The 14,108-nt window shown below is 43.9% G+C and overlaps 1 protein-coding gene across 3 annotated transcripts in view; it reads right to left on the bottom strand.

Moving 5' to 3' along the window:
* Positions 1-3,787: 3,787 nt before the first annotated feature.
* The window catches only part of Fmo5 (flavin containing dimethylaniline monoxygenase 5), a 38,330-nt gene continuing 28,009 nt past the window's right edge, over positions 3,788-14,108 (bottom strand). For all 3 annotated transcript variants that reach the window (XM_076574633.1, XM_042279567.2, XM_016001162.3), the window contains exons 7-9: positions 11,734-12,086; positions 9,077-9,149; positions 3,788-6,738 (exon numbers count right to left, since the gene is read on the bottom strand). In XM_076574633.1, the coding sequence (XP_076430748.1) occupies positions 6,393-6,738; positions 9,077-9,149; positions 11,734-12,086 (772 nt within the window). In that variant the 3' untranslated portion in view covers positions 3,788-6,392. The remainder of the gene's footprint in view (positions 6,739-9,076; positions 9,150-11,733; positions 12,087-14,108) is intronic.

Here is a 14,108-nt window from a genome sequence, read left to right as displayed (position 1 = left end):
AGTTGAGAGCGCATGGTAGGCTGGGGACATATTGTTGGACTCGCGATTTGAAGCCAGTAGACTAGAAAGTGAAGGCAAAGCAGGCTGGCGGAGGGCCCGGTGGAGTCCAAGAATGATGAGCACGGGAGCAGCAGCGGAGTGAGCTGCGGAGATGGGAAGTCGTTGGGAGAGTGGGAGGCCTGCCACTGACATTTCAGGGACCTTGCAGTTATTAGCACTGGCAGGATCCTCGACAAGATCAAGGATGGAGGTGAGGTAGAGCATAAAACCATCAGAGTAAGAAAGTCATAGAGGGGCCTTGGAGAGATGATGCCTCGGTGATTAAGAAAGAGCACTGGTTGCTCTTTCAGAGGACCTGAGTTTGATTCCCAGCACCGACATGGTGGCTCACAACCCTCTCTCCCCGGGGGATCTGACATCTTTTGATGCACATACAAACATGCAAGCAAGACACTCATATATAGATAAAATAAAAAATGTTAAACTAGGGCACAGAACCGGAAAGTGAGATGGCAGTGTTGGAGGTCTACCTTAACATTCATTTCTTCCCTTCTTAAAAAAGCATTGACTTCAACCTTGGAAAACAGTCCATCTCCACGGAGATGCATTTCTTAGCCTCCCTAGTACGTAGATAGATGGAAATGTTATGTAGAACTTCTGTTAAGTCTTTCTCCACTTCTCTATCCTCGTGTGTAGGATGTCCATAGAATGGCCAGCAGCCACTTTGGACCATGAGGTAGCTAAAAACGACGGAATAGAAAAAAAAAAAAACAAAACTATGCAACTAGCAAATCATCTCATAAAAGATGCCTACCTCCAGACGTTTTTGGTTTTATGAGAGGGAAATAAATTCCAATCATGTTATGCTACTAGTGTCTACTGCTTTCCTATTAAATGTAGCTGGACCTAATCCTAGTTAATCCATTAGATTGGTGAAGTACTAATTACATAGATATTAATGCCACCTTTGGGAACTACTGTGTCTATAGACAGACACATTGAGCTGGGTACTAAAGTCTTCACTGAATGAAGGGGAATAAATGGGTCTATAAAGAATTACAACCAGAAGAGGTAGTGGGTGCTTCCAAAGAGCTGGCGAACAGGAGAAAGCAAAAAAGAAATAGCAACAGGGATCTGGGTGTCGTGAGAATCAGGGGAGAGATAAGCCATGCTTTCTGTTTTAAGATCTAGGCTTCTTAAGACCCGCTCGATCGAGGAAATAAGCTGTATTCCAACACCTGTTTCAAATCACAAAGTGCATCAGAACTACCCAGACTCGGATCAGTGGTCTACTCCAGACTGTTTTCTGCAAAACAGTTTGTCCCAAAACCAGTTCCTTTTAGAAAAGTGTTATTCCCTATTTTATTTAATCCTTTAGAAACTCATCCTTTTTTAAAACCTCCCTTGTTACGTATATTCATTCAATTATCATTAGTTTAGTGAGGCTCCACTATGCTCTGGACTGGGAACACAGATTAGTTACAAGACACCTGTGTCTGAAGAGCTGAGAGAGGTACCAGGTAAAGGAAGCACTGTCTTTGCGTCCTGTGATAAGGACGTCCATCAAATGTGACTGAGGACTTGACTATACCAAATGTGATGAGGACACAAAGATCACATATGTCACATTCAGGGTCAGGAGACCGGTCCTAGAAGGGATAACAGATGAACTGAATCTTGATGTGTGAGTGTTACTCAGCTGGAAAGGGGACAGGGGATTTATTAAAAACAGTACAACAGAGACTGTGTGCAGAAGTATGGTGCCTTGGAGAGTTGCAGGTAGACAGTCTAGAGGATGTTTATGTGCCATGCCCTGTTAGGCAAGATGAACTAATAGTAAATATTATGTATATATTTTATGTATAACTTGTTTATGTACAACTTGTCCTTCACAGCCATCAGTTTTCCTGCTGGGAACTACTGGTTTAATGTGTTCAGCCTCGGGGTACAACCTATCTGAGTGATTTTAAGAAGTCTTGACCTTGTACCAAAAATGCCCCCAACCATAATTTATATTTATCCATCACAGGAAACAAAACTGCTTTATTAGAGTGACTTAATCTGAGCAGAACTAAAGAAATAGTCATTTAAATAAATGGTCCCAGCCAATATTATTTTTCAAAAAAAAAAAAGATCTATTTATTTTTATTTTGTGTGTCAAGAGTGTTTTGCTTGCATGGATGCACATGTACCACACACATGCAGTGCCCATGGGGGACAGAAAAGGGAGTCTGATGCCCTGGAATTGGAATTACAGACAGTTGTGAGCCACCATGTAGATGCTGGGAACCAGACACAGGTCCTTTGCAAGAGCAAGTGTTCTTAACCACTGAGTTATCTTTAGACCCCACTAGCCAACATTCTTCTGAGAAAATTTTAGTATACCATAGTTCAGGTCAAACTCCGAACTAAACAAAAAACAAACTTTTAGAATCATTTTAGATTCAAGTTGCAAAGACAACATGAAGTTCCTAAGATGTTCCACATCCAGTTTTCTTCATGGGAACATGTCACTCACTGTGCTGGATTTATCAATTTAACACCAGTATTGATATATCATTTTTAAGGCAGAGTACACATTTATTAATGGTCCTTTAATTTTTGAATTAATGTCTTTCTATTTTGGGATTTTCACTATGGATACTTTTTTTTTTTTTTTTTTTTTTTTTTTTTTTTTTTGGTTTTTCGAGACAGGGTTTCTCTGTGTAGCTTTGCGCCTTTCCTGGAGCTCACTTGGTAGCCCAGGCTGGCCTCGAACTCACAGAGAGTTCCGCCTGGCTCTGCCTCCCGAGTGCTGGGATTAAAGGCGTGCGCCACCACCACCCGGCTCACTATGGATACTTTAACCCTCAAGGCTCCTGTGTGCTAGGAAGCCCTTCTCAGACTTTTTTTTTAATGAGTTAAAAGGTTCTAAGGTGGTAAGATATTTGTAGATCATCCTGAGTTTGCCTCGTACTTCTCTCAGGTCTAGCCTGGGCTAAAGTCCGAAGGAGGATCATGTCATATGATTGTCACTGCTTATGTTGACATGGACCACCTAGCTGAGGTAGTTTGTCTGCTTTCTCCTCTGCAGTTACCTCTCACCCCCTCCCACACTTAGATTTCTGAGGGAAGTTCATCTATGCAGTCTATTTAAGAGAGTTTTGCTTCATTTCCTTGAGGGACAAGCACATGAGTTATTTGTAATTCTGTGTGGGAGATGGGATGGGATCCATCCCATCCCACTAATGTTTTCAATCATTTATTTATAACAGTATGGACTCGGGTACCTTTATGTTTCGTGTTACAATCCAATACTAAGTCATTTATTGCTCAATTTTTTTCCAGTTGGGCCATTGGGGCCACGTTGCCATGGCTTCTCTCCTCCTTTGACGTGTGTTACTCGGTTCCTTTTGGCCATTTCTTTATTCTATGGTGTTACAAGAATACATCTTTTGGGTAATCAGATTTATCATAGTTGAGAAAGTGGTGTCATCTTTTCATATGGCCAGAAGAGCAAAATGTGTAAATTCACCAGTACTTACGCTTTATATCTTCAATTATTTTAAGTTCAATATCCTATTCTGGTCCTACCTTCAGTTTGGTTTAGAAATCAATGGTGTTTTTGTAGTTTTACACATTCTAAATGGAATGAGAGAGTCAAATCGATTTAAAATTGCATGCTTTGAAAGAAGCCTTTGGTGTTACGGCTCATGAGGAGAGATGGCATTCCTGGAGGTGCCATCCTTCAATGTCTTTACAAGCTAAATGGGAAGAATTTTACATTGTAACAGAAGGAGAGTTCAGATGCAGTGATTCAATTTATTTTTTAACAAAAGCAATCTATATTTAAAAAATCCCAGATCCATTTTAATAATGAGAAACAGTTTCAAAAGGATTGGGGAAGGAAAAGGACCCCAGGAACCATACCAGGGCTCAGTACTTAAGTCTGCAGAAGGTACACGGGGTGAAATGTCAGGCAGCTTCCGATTACATGTATGATGAGGAAAGAGTTTGAATTCTCACAGATCAGCTTATGCATATTTGTGTTATTCTAACGCTGTTCTTTGCGCTGACCAAACTTACCCCCTACTTCAGTGACTGGCAGCAGTCCATTTAGAGACATACTGCACAGCAGTTAGTTCTGAAGGTACCCTGCCTGCACGTCCAGTACCTATCCCTAGGGAGTTCAGTGAACCCGATAGCTGATGCTTCTTAACGTCTGCAGTTCAGTTCTGTTGTGGGATATTTGTACACTGTGTGAAGGTGTATTGCTGTGATTGGAGTAATTTTTTTAAAAAAGCAAAACGCCCAATAGCTAGGCAGGAGGTATAGGCAGGACTTCCAGGCAGGGAGGGAGAAACTGGGAGGAGGAATCTAGGTGCATGATTTTGCCAACGGACTGGGAGCAAGTCGGATGTGCTGTGCTAAGAAGAGGTAGCTGAGCCACGTGGCAAAATGTAGACTTTTTAAAAATGGGTTAATTAAGTTATAAGAGCAAGTTGGGAAAAAGCCTAAGCTAAGGCCAAGCTTTCATAATTAATAATAAGTCTCTGGGTTATTATTTCTGGGCTGGTGGTCCAAAGATAGCCTGACAAGAAAGCCTGCTACACAGATCACTTCCTGTTTTTCTGAACTGCACCGTAGCACCCAAGAAGAACTGGTCTAGGCCAAATGCCCCGGTTAATATTAGCACCGTAAAAATGAATTCTATCTTAAGACATAAATGACGTCATTGACTCTTACTTTGTAGACTCTGAATGGAAGGAGAGGGTAGAGAGGTGGAGAACTAATCACCCTGGCAGACCCCGCCTCAGCAGCTGGCAGTCAGTCAGTCACCTCCTCAGCTGAAGCCCTCCTCCATCCTAATACAGGCACTGACAGGTCAAGCCAGGACATCTAAGCAAACCCCCACACTCTTCAGCTTACCTATTGGAAGATGGCAGTTTCTTTCAATGACTTTTAGACCCAGAGAGCAATTTCTTTTCTTGTTTTGTATTTTGCTGTTGTTGTTGTTGGAGGCAAGTTATCACTACGCAAATCTGGTTGGCCTGAAACTCACTATGCAGACTAGGCTGGTCTTGAACTTGCGGTGAACCTTTGCCTGGAACTCCCCAGTCCTAGCATATGTGCCACTGTATGCAGTCTAGTAGTCTCTTTGTTAAAGAAAGCAGAAGCAGGTGACAGGGAGATGGCTTGGTAAGAGCACTTGCTAATGAAAGCAAGAAGACCCGAGTTCAAATCCAGTACCCACATTAAAGATGGGCCTATTCAGTTATAAAATAAAAACAAAAATTAACCTCCAGCTAGACAGTGAATTGTATCAGAAGAAGAGTTCCATGGAGTCAGACATGTATCAGATTGACTTAGGGAGGCCAGCCTATTTCCTATATATCACTGAGTATTTATTAAGCACATGCCACATGTCGGAACTTAGCTCAGGACATTTTTTTTTCCTTTTATTTTATTTTACAATACCATTCAGTTCTACATATCAGCCACAGGTTCCCCTGTTCTCCCCCCTCCCACTCCCTCCCCTTACCTCCAACCCACCCCCTATTCCCACCTCCTCCAGGGCAAAGCCTCCCCCCCCCCCCAGGACTGCCATCAACCTGGTAGACTCAGTCCAGGCAGGTCCAGTCCCTTCCTCCCAGACTGAGCCAAGTGTCCCTGCATAAGCTCCAGGTTTCAAACAGCCAACTCATGCAATGAGCACAGGACTTGGTCCCACTGCCTAGTTGCCTCCCAAACAGATCGAGCCAATCAACTGTCTCACCTATTCAGAGGGCCTGATCCAGCTGGGGGCCCCTCAGCCTTTGGTTCATAGTTCATGTGTTTCCATTCGTTTGGCTATTTTCAGGACATGTTTTCTGTTTTGCCATTCAATGCCCTCACTGTATTAATTATGAAGCCAGGAATTCCTCACTGTCTGCATCCTTGATCCTGGACTTCCAGCCCTCAGCACTAAGTGGTTAATTCTTGCTGGACTGTCCTCCTGCAGGAATTCCTGAGCTGGATGTGTTGCCTCTGCTTACAAGGTCAAGCTGTAGCCAGTATGTGCCTGATAACAGGAGCAGTCTTTTCAGGATGAATGATTGCACTCTGAAGTCGAGGTGTGCAAGATTAGAAATACAGCAGTCAAGCATTAAGAGGACTCTGCAGATAACATATGGAGACGAGGAAAGAGGCCCTGACTTCATCGTCTGGGAATTTCCAGAAGGAAAAAGTGGAGGCTCAAGAGAGGAAGGAAGATGAATTGATAAATGAAAACCCAGCCTTGCAGAAGGAAAAATGAGAAGGGGGGGGTGGAGGTTTCTGAGCAGTATGATGCCCAGTGTTCAGTCTTGTCAGGTTCTGAGGTGTTGCTAGATGAGGCTTTTCCAGGGAAAGCCAGGAGGCTGACAGTGCCCCATCTAAAAATAAGCCAGGATTACAGCAAAGAAAACAACAGCTAGCATGACGACGCGCATCGTCGTCAGAGAAGCCCCGGAGTCCCCCTTTTCAACCACCCTTGTCATCAGAGGCTTCCTTACACGATCTTCTGTGGTCAGAATCGTTTGCCGAGCTCCTGCCCACTTTCCGGGGCCCTGCAGGCGATACTGGACTGGAGTGCAGGGTCCCAGTAGCAACCGTAATGCCAGCTTGGGGTCGGTGAAGGCGAGAGACAGGAGATTGGGCCTGACACCCACCATCTCTGCAATCTCTTCCATGGTCTCTACGTAGTCGCCCTGGATAGTGTGGCGCTGGCTGTCCACATACCTAAAGCAAAGAAGACAGAAGACTCAGGCTAACAGTGATCCTGGCGAACGGCCCGTCAGTGCTTTGTGAGTGTCTGCTTGTGGGCCTGATATCGTGCCAAGAACTGTGGGAAATACATAGGCCATGTGTTACCTTCCTTAAGGATTTTATAATGCACCAGACTGCTGCGGGGAATATTTGATCACACCATGAACCTCTCAAGTTTGTGTTTGCATTAGTTAAATAAAATCAACCTTGGGTTAGGAGGCACAGCCAGTAACGAGTTGAAAGAAAGTGATCATAGTGAGTCGGAGGGAGTCTGGAAGATGGATAGAGAAATGCACAGGGAGCAGGAGGGGGGAACTCTGAGTGTGGCCATCCTGTTTGGTTTGGAGTGATGGAAGAGACGCTCTCTTTCTGAGACACCAGCAAAGAGGGAAGGTCAGCTAATTGCTCCTCAGTCTCTCTGAGCTAGCAGGTTTTCACCCCAGCCTCTGACTCTTGAGTCTTTTTTTGGTTAATAGAACAATAGAGATTTAGTTAAAAACTACACTTGGCAGCGCCGGGAGGCAGATCTGGCAGAATAGAAACGTCCTGCCAGGCTGCTGCCTGAAAATGAGGCCAGGAACTGCAGAGCTCTAGTTACTGCTGCTGAAACAGCAGCAGATTCAGGTGCAGCTGCTGTGCCCAGGGAGAATCAACGCTAGACTCTTGAATGCACAGACACTACGCTCAAGAAGGCAGACGTGTATAAGGCTTCAGGTAACTATTCTGGAATGGACGCAAAATGGGAATGTAGAGAGACGCTTGTTTAGAGAGCAATGGCTGAGGGATCCTTGAAGGATAAAGCCCAAGCGAGAACAAAGGAAGGATTGGAAGGGAGGCAAAGAGCAGAGTGGAGATGTGGGGAAGGAATGGGCGGAGACTGTCTGGGTATTGCTCACAGCGTGGGAAACGTGAGTGGATATGGAGAGGCAGGGCTGGCAGATCCAGAGGATGCAATGCTATGTGACATCGAATGCCTCAACCTTCCTCAAGCACGGGATCCTCGGTTACCCTGTGAGGACGAGAGTTAGTGGGGTGCACAAAATAGGGCTTCTCTGGACTGACATCAGTTTAGAAAGTCGAGAAGCTGAGAGAGGATGCCATCCTCCAAGAGTAACTCGTCCTCTGGATGGAGATAGATGGGATGGTTACACCAAGCGCAGATGTAAGGGTTGAAAGAGTTTTTAGTGGGTAAACGTGATAAACAGTGCTATCTATGTGGACAAAGGGCATCTGGAGAGCAAATGAAAAACAACTTTTTGCTCTGTGATGACTGTAAGAGAGAGAGGGAGTAAAGAAAAAGCTAAGCCGCGCGAATAGAGATGGAGGAATCCACAATGGAGGACAGAAACAAATGACAGGAAGTAAATTTGAGTGAGCCGGTGAGATGGCAGAGGGACTCTCAGATGACCACGGAGGAGTTAGTGAAATGACACTAAATTTCGGAAGTGAGGAGACAGGGAAGAACTTGGGGACTTGGCTTCCTGGGAGCTCCAGTGACTCAGACATTGTGGGCATGCGTTCACTTATCCCATAGGTGGAGGTTAGAGCTGTAGCATTCACGAAGGTTCAAGAAAAGGAAATCACCAATGCCACCTTGTAGGGTTGTCACAAGGAGTCAATCATCTCCGTGAATATGAAATGCTAAATATGAGCGCAAAATTGACCCCAAGCAGAAGTTAGGTGACATCCCTGGGGACCGCACACAGTCAGAAGGCCGTCCGAGAAATCAGTAAGCCACAGGAAAGAGGGCAGGCAGTTGAAATAAGTTAGTTTTGTGCCCCACACAAGGGAGAGAAAACCACTCCAAGGAGGAGGGCTGCTCAGAAGTGTCAGCCTCAGTAGTGAGAGGAGGGGGCCCGACGTGGGCTGTGGGCAGGGGTGTCCAGGGAGTTAGAGTGCAGGGGCGTGGGGGGAGGAGCAGAGGGGGAGAGCACAGGATCCAGCAACTCCACCACAGGACTTCAGCAGAGCAGGCAAATAGAGCGCCTGGGAAGGGAGCTGCCAGAGAAGGAGGCAAACAGAGAGCCCCGCCATTTAAGAAATCCGCACCAAATACTATGTCTGATGTTCCCTCGTTATGTTCCTTTTTCCTACTCCACTCCTTTTCGGCCGTAAACATGGCCTTTAAACGTCCTACCAGCTTCTCCCTCCTTCCTCGGCCACATGGAAACCACACATGCTACAATTCCCTCTGATATCACAGTATAACAGAAATCCTTCAGCCCACACATGAAAACCAAGTCTAGCAAATATTCTTCTTACTGAGAAATACATAGAGGAGACTCAAATGTCTCCTGGGAGAATTTCTTACCTCTTTGCCATTTCCTCTCGAGCCTTATTTATTTCTTCCATCATTTCACTCTGTGAGGGCAATTTCTTCAGCCCTAAGGAGAAACGAATTAAAAACAGAAGTGTTAATTACTTCAGAATGGGCAATACTCCTGATGACCATGACCACACTGTGGAAAATTGGAAGAATTACAGGGTCTCAGACGAGATTACAAAATGCATTCAGTCCCACCACTACTAAAATATGATGGTAAAAGTTGAGCATCTAAATCTGGAAATCAGAAATTGGAACTGTTCCCATTGAAGAAGATGCCCTAAGTAAGAAAAAGAAATCCACAATGGTATCACGTTATCAGGTCACACTCAAAAGGCAGGCACAGCCGGATTAAGTCCTATACAATGTTATGTGTAAAGATGTCTAGGAAAAAGTAATTAATTCCATGTTTAGACTTGGGTCTCAGCCCAGAGGTAACCCATTACACAGACGCAAATTGTCAGAAATCTGAAATCTAGAAGACCCTGGTCCTCAGCATTTCAGATAAGGAACGCCCCTTTCATTCTCTGAAGTACACTTACATGTATCACTTACTCTATTCCGCCTTGTCCTTGCAAGGTACCTTTTAATTATTTCTTTTATTTTTGAGATTACAATACAATTACATTTCCCCCTCCCTTTTCCTCCCTTCAAGCCCCCTCACAAACCCCTTCTTGCTCTCTTTCAAATTTATGGCCTCCTTTTTCGTTTATTATTACATGCATATATGTATATGCATATATATTCCTAAATATAACCTGTTCAGGGATGTTCATGTTTTCAGGGATAACTATTTGGTATTGCATAACCAATTGGTGTGCTCTTTCCTGAAGACTATAGCTCCTGCTCTCAGCATTTCTTATTTGCCTGTAGCTCTTTGTGTAGGGTTGAGGTCTTCTGGTCTTTCCCCATCCACTTTAGCATGTTTGTTCTTGTTCAGCTCATGTGTAGGCAGTCACGTCGGTGAGACTTTATGGGTATAGCTTCTGACATTACTATGAGACACAATCTCACAGACAACTCCCAATCCTCTGGCTATTACAGTCTTTCCAACCCCTCTTCCAAAATGTTCTCTGGGCCTTAGATATGGAAGGTTTTTTTTTTGTTTTGTTTTGTTTGTTTTGCTTTTGTTTTTGTGGATGTATCCACTGGGACTGGGCTCCACAACTCTGCATTTCCTTGGAAGTTATTTGCTTTTCTCTGACTTCCAACTGATCTCTTAATGTGGTCTTTCAGTTGGGAAATGAATATGATGGATATGAGGAAATGATAAATGACTTAGAAGCCTAGAAAAAATGAGGTACAACATCCAAGTTCAAGGGAATGGGAGACAGTTCTGCACTGGTATCTTGATAACGAGGAGGTTTTATATTTCAGAAAAAGAAGGAGGTAAAAATCTCACCATGATATTTTATGCTAAAGTCCCATGGACGGTAACTCTTACCACCTAAATTCTGTTATTTGGTAAGAGTTGAGCGTAAGGCCAATGGCAACTCATAATACTCAAGCTTCACAAGTAAGTTTAAGCTCTGATGTGCAAACAGTTCCAAGAGCAGGAATTTGACACCAAAATACCAACTAGACAAGTCCAACTAGTGTTTAAGCCAAAATAACTCCAGGTCAACCAACCTTCTTCACAGGTAAATGGGCACTAGGCACTACTCCATAAAATTCTGAAACATCATTTCAGGATAGAAATCGATCTTACCTACGGCAGTCCTCTTCTCTATGATACTAGTATCAAGCAGCTATCTACCTCATTTCTCCTTAAACATCTCTGGTCACGGAGACCTTATGTATCCCAAGGACATGGCGTAATTGTTTGGATGCTCTCATCGTTGGAACACTCTTTGTATTAACCTTCAAATCTACTTTTATGCAACTTGAAGCACTGGGTCTAATTCTGCTTCCGGAGCGAGGGTTGAGGTTTAGCACTGGAGAGGTCTTGAAACAAGACACATCAGCTCCTCTAAGCCATTTCATCAGCAGACTGACCCCAAGTCCCCGTGGAAAAGGTTTCAGCTGCTCGGCCAGCTTGGTGATGGATTTCCCTGTTCTGAGCACACCCCGGTTAACTCCCCTGGCAGTCTCTCTAAACGCGGGACACAGAAACTCAGTATCCAGGAAGAACCTTCTGTGTCTTCCATGTGTCCTCTCATGTGAGCTATGGGAAAGAGGAGCATAGGAGGCGGGGAATTGGGACGTTGAGAAATTCAGTATTCCACATTCTGGGTGAATCTCTAAGCATCTCTTAACCTATGGCTGAAATTAAGTCACGGTAGTCTATATTAGACTTTATCTCTAACGAAAGGATCATTTAACTCCACAAATATATACGAGCTGCACACTGGAGTCACCTGGAGAATCTTTTTCTGAAAGATCTTAAGCCACACTCACCTCTGAATTGAGCACCACCAGTGACGGGAGTAAAGCATGCGTAATTATTAAGAAAAATCACTGATGTGTTTCTGATGCGTGACTATGGTGACACATTACTGCTTTAGGTCCATTGAAAATAAATTTTCTGGCACTAGCTTCGTGCCAGGCTCTGTTGAAATCCTTCCTACCCTGTAGGTATTTAGAAGCACTTTCATAGGCATAGTTAAAAACATTTCACCTCGCGGTCGACATCTATCATCCCTTACCCTTGAACACTTGGGTGGCCCAGCGCCCTTGGAGCTCAGAAATGGGCATAATGGCCCCCAAGGGTTGAATTAATCCGATGATCGCAAGAGTCGGCTTTTCCAGGTTAGGCGGAAAGACTTTTTTGTACAAGGACACCTTGTTTTTGACGACCTTGACAGAGTCTTCAAGGAAAGGAAAGGCAAAGCTGTAGCCTGTGGCGAAGATGACCGCGTCGATGTCATCCTCCCTGGAGCCGTCCTCGAAGATGGCGGCCGTCTCCGTGAACGCCTTCACGTTTCCTTTCACCTTCACCAAGCCGGAAATGATGCGATTTGGCAGTTCGTCGTTTACTGTTGGATGCTGACTCAGAGCCCTGTAAGTGGTAAGACGGGGGTGAGGTCAGAGTGAAGGAGAAGAGGAAAGAAACCAGCACGGGAGGGTGATTCCGCGCTGGTGGTAAAAGCCAGTGTTTGCCCCTTGCATCTGGCCAAAGGCGCCAATCAAGGTCTGCCTTGTACCAGCTTGGCGCAGATCCGGCCCTCGGGGCCTGGATGGCTTGGGAAGGGAGGGTGCTGCAGGAATGAAGGGCTTCACCTGAGGAGTGCACGTAGGTGGTCTCTCAGGTAACAGCAATGTTCCGAGGCAGGGTAAGGCTACAGTTTCAGACAGCTCTCAAGAACTGGCAGAAGTAGATCCTGAACATTACGCTCAGTCCCATTTCCAGTTCCAGAGCCCAGAGATAGACTTAAACCATCATTTTCCAAACCACAAATAAATTACATACGTATACTAACATCTAGTCTATAGAGAGATAGCTTTACTGTGCACTGAATTCCTTGACCCTCAGACTTTATGAAGAAAGGAGAACAGCTGTCATTACCGGTGACTTGGAGATGAGGAATCAGGCCTGGAGAAGCTGAGTGACTCCCAATGTTACACCGCCTAGGATCTTAGAATGTTTGTCAAAATAGCTTTCTATACTTCCGATGGGGTAAGTAGTGTTCCCTGGGGACAGCACAGGGTAAGGTGCCAGATGCCTGTTTCCACCTTCTTGGGTCTTTTTTTTTTTTTTTTTTTTTTTAAAGGCCAGTTTTGTTACAGTTAACTTGCATGGATTCTAACCTTTATGTACATTCTTTTCTACATTCCAACCTCAGGATTTCATTCTCCTTTCCAAACAGTTCCCTATTTGCTGTAATTTGAATGTAACTCGCCCCATAAGCTCATAGGGAGTGGCCTTATTAGGAGGTGTGGCCTTATTGGAGGAAGTGTGTCACTGTGGGGGCGGGCTTTGAGGTCTCCTATGCTCAAGCTGTGTCCAGTGTCTCAGTTCACTTCCTGTTGCCTTCAGATAAATATGTAGGACTCTCAGCTCCTTCTCCAGCATCATGTCTGCCTGCATGCTGCCATGTTGCACCATGATGCTAATGGACTAAACCTCTGAAAATGTAAGTCACCCCAATTAAATGTTTTCCTTCAGGAGAGTTGCCATGGTCTTAGTGTCTCTTCACAGCAATAGAAAACCTCACGAAGACACTATCTTTTATCTAAACCAGCCATCTACACAATTGTGCAAAACATAAAACTGTTAATCCCGTATCTGCCTATAACCTCCCCTGGGCAGTTTTTTTTCTTCTTTCTCCTGGAACGTTTGTTGTCTGTACACTGCCATCTCATCGGCTTTCCACACCATTTTCAGAATGGCTGTCCCTGAAGACATTATTATGCTACCCACTTCTTAATGTTTTTTTCAAAAGATTTTTATTTAATATGTATGTGCGAGTGCATGTGTGTATGTATATGTGCCACATGTGTGCCTAATTCCTGCAGAGGCCAGAGGCTTTGGATCCTCTGAAAGTGACAGTACAAGGGGTTGTGAGCCTCTGATGTCCTGTGCAAGAGCAGCAAGTGCTCTTCACCACTGAATCATCTCTCTCCAGCTCTGCTTAAAATATCTGAATGCCTTTGCATTGACTTCATTCTAAACCTTATTTAGTAGATGATATAAAAGTTTTTATGCCTCATGAATCTGAGTCTACTCAACATAATGTAATAAAGAAAAAGCCATTATGCAAGTCAGAATTTAGAGATGATCTACAAAACAATATTATATATATATATATATATATATATATATATATATATATTTAAAGGTCTATGTTAAAAAAAGAGAATTGGAATTATTATTTCAAGGTAAGAGAGAGTATGAATATATGACAGACTGTAGTAGGGGTGAGTGATACATTTTTGAAATGATAAAAAACTACAAAATATTGTTGGAAAAACTGTTAAAACTTTAATTGCCAATATTTTTGGACATATTTATCAATATTAAATTTCCTGACTGTGATACTTGTGTTATGGATATACCAAAGAATGTTCTTTTTCTTATGTG

This window comes from Peromyscus maniculatus, chromosome 6, assembly GCF_049852395.1.
Source record: "Peromyscus maniculatus bairdii isolate BWxNUB_F1_BW_parent chromosome 6, HU_Pman_BW_mat_3.1, whole genome shotgun sequence".
Lineage (NCBI taxonomy): Eukaryota > Metazoa > Chordata > Mammalia > Rodentia > Cricetidae > Peromyscus > Peromyscus maniculatus.
The sequence above is the reverse complement of the archived record's forward strand: the minus strand, read 5'-3'. Positions and strand labels throughout refer to the sequence as shown.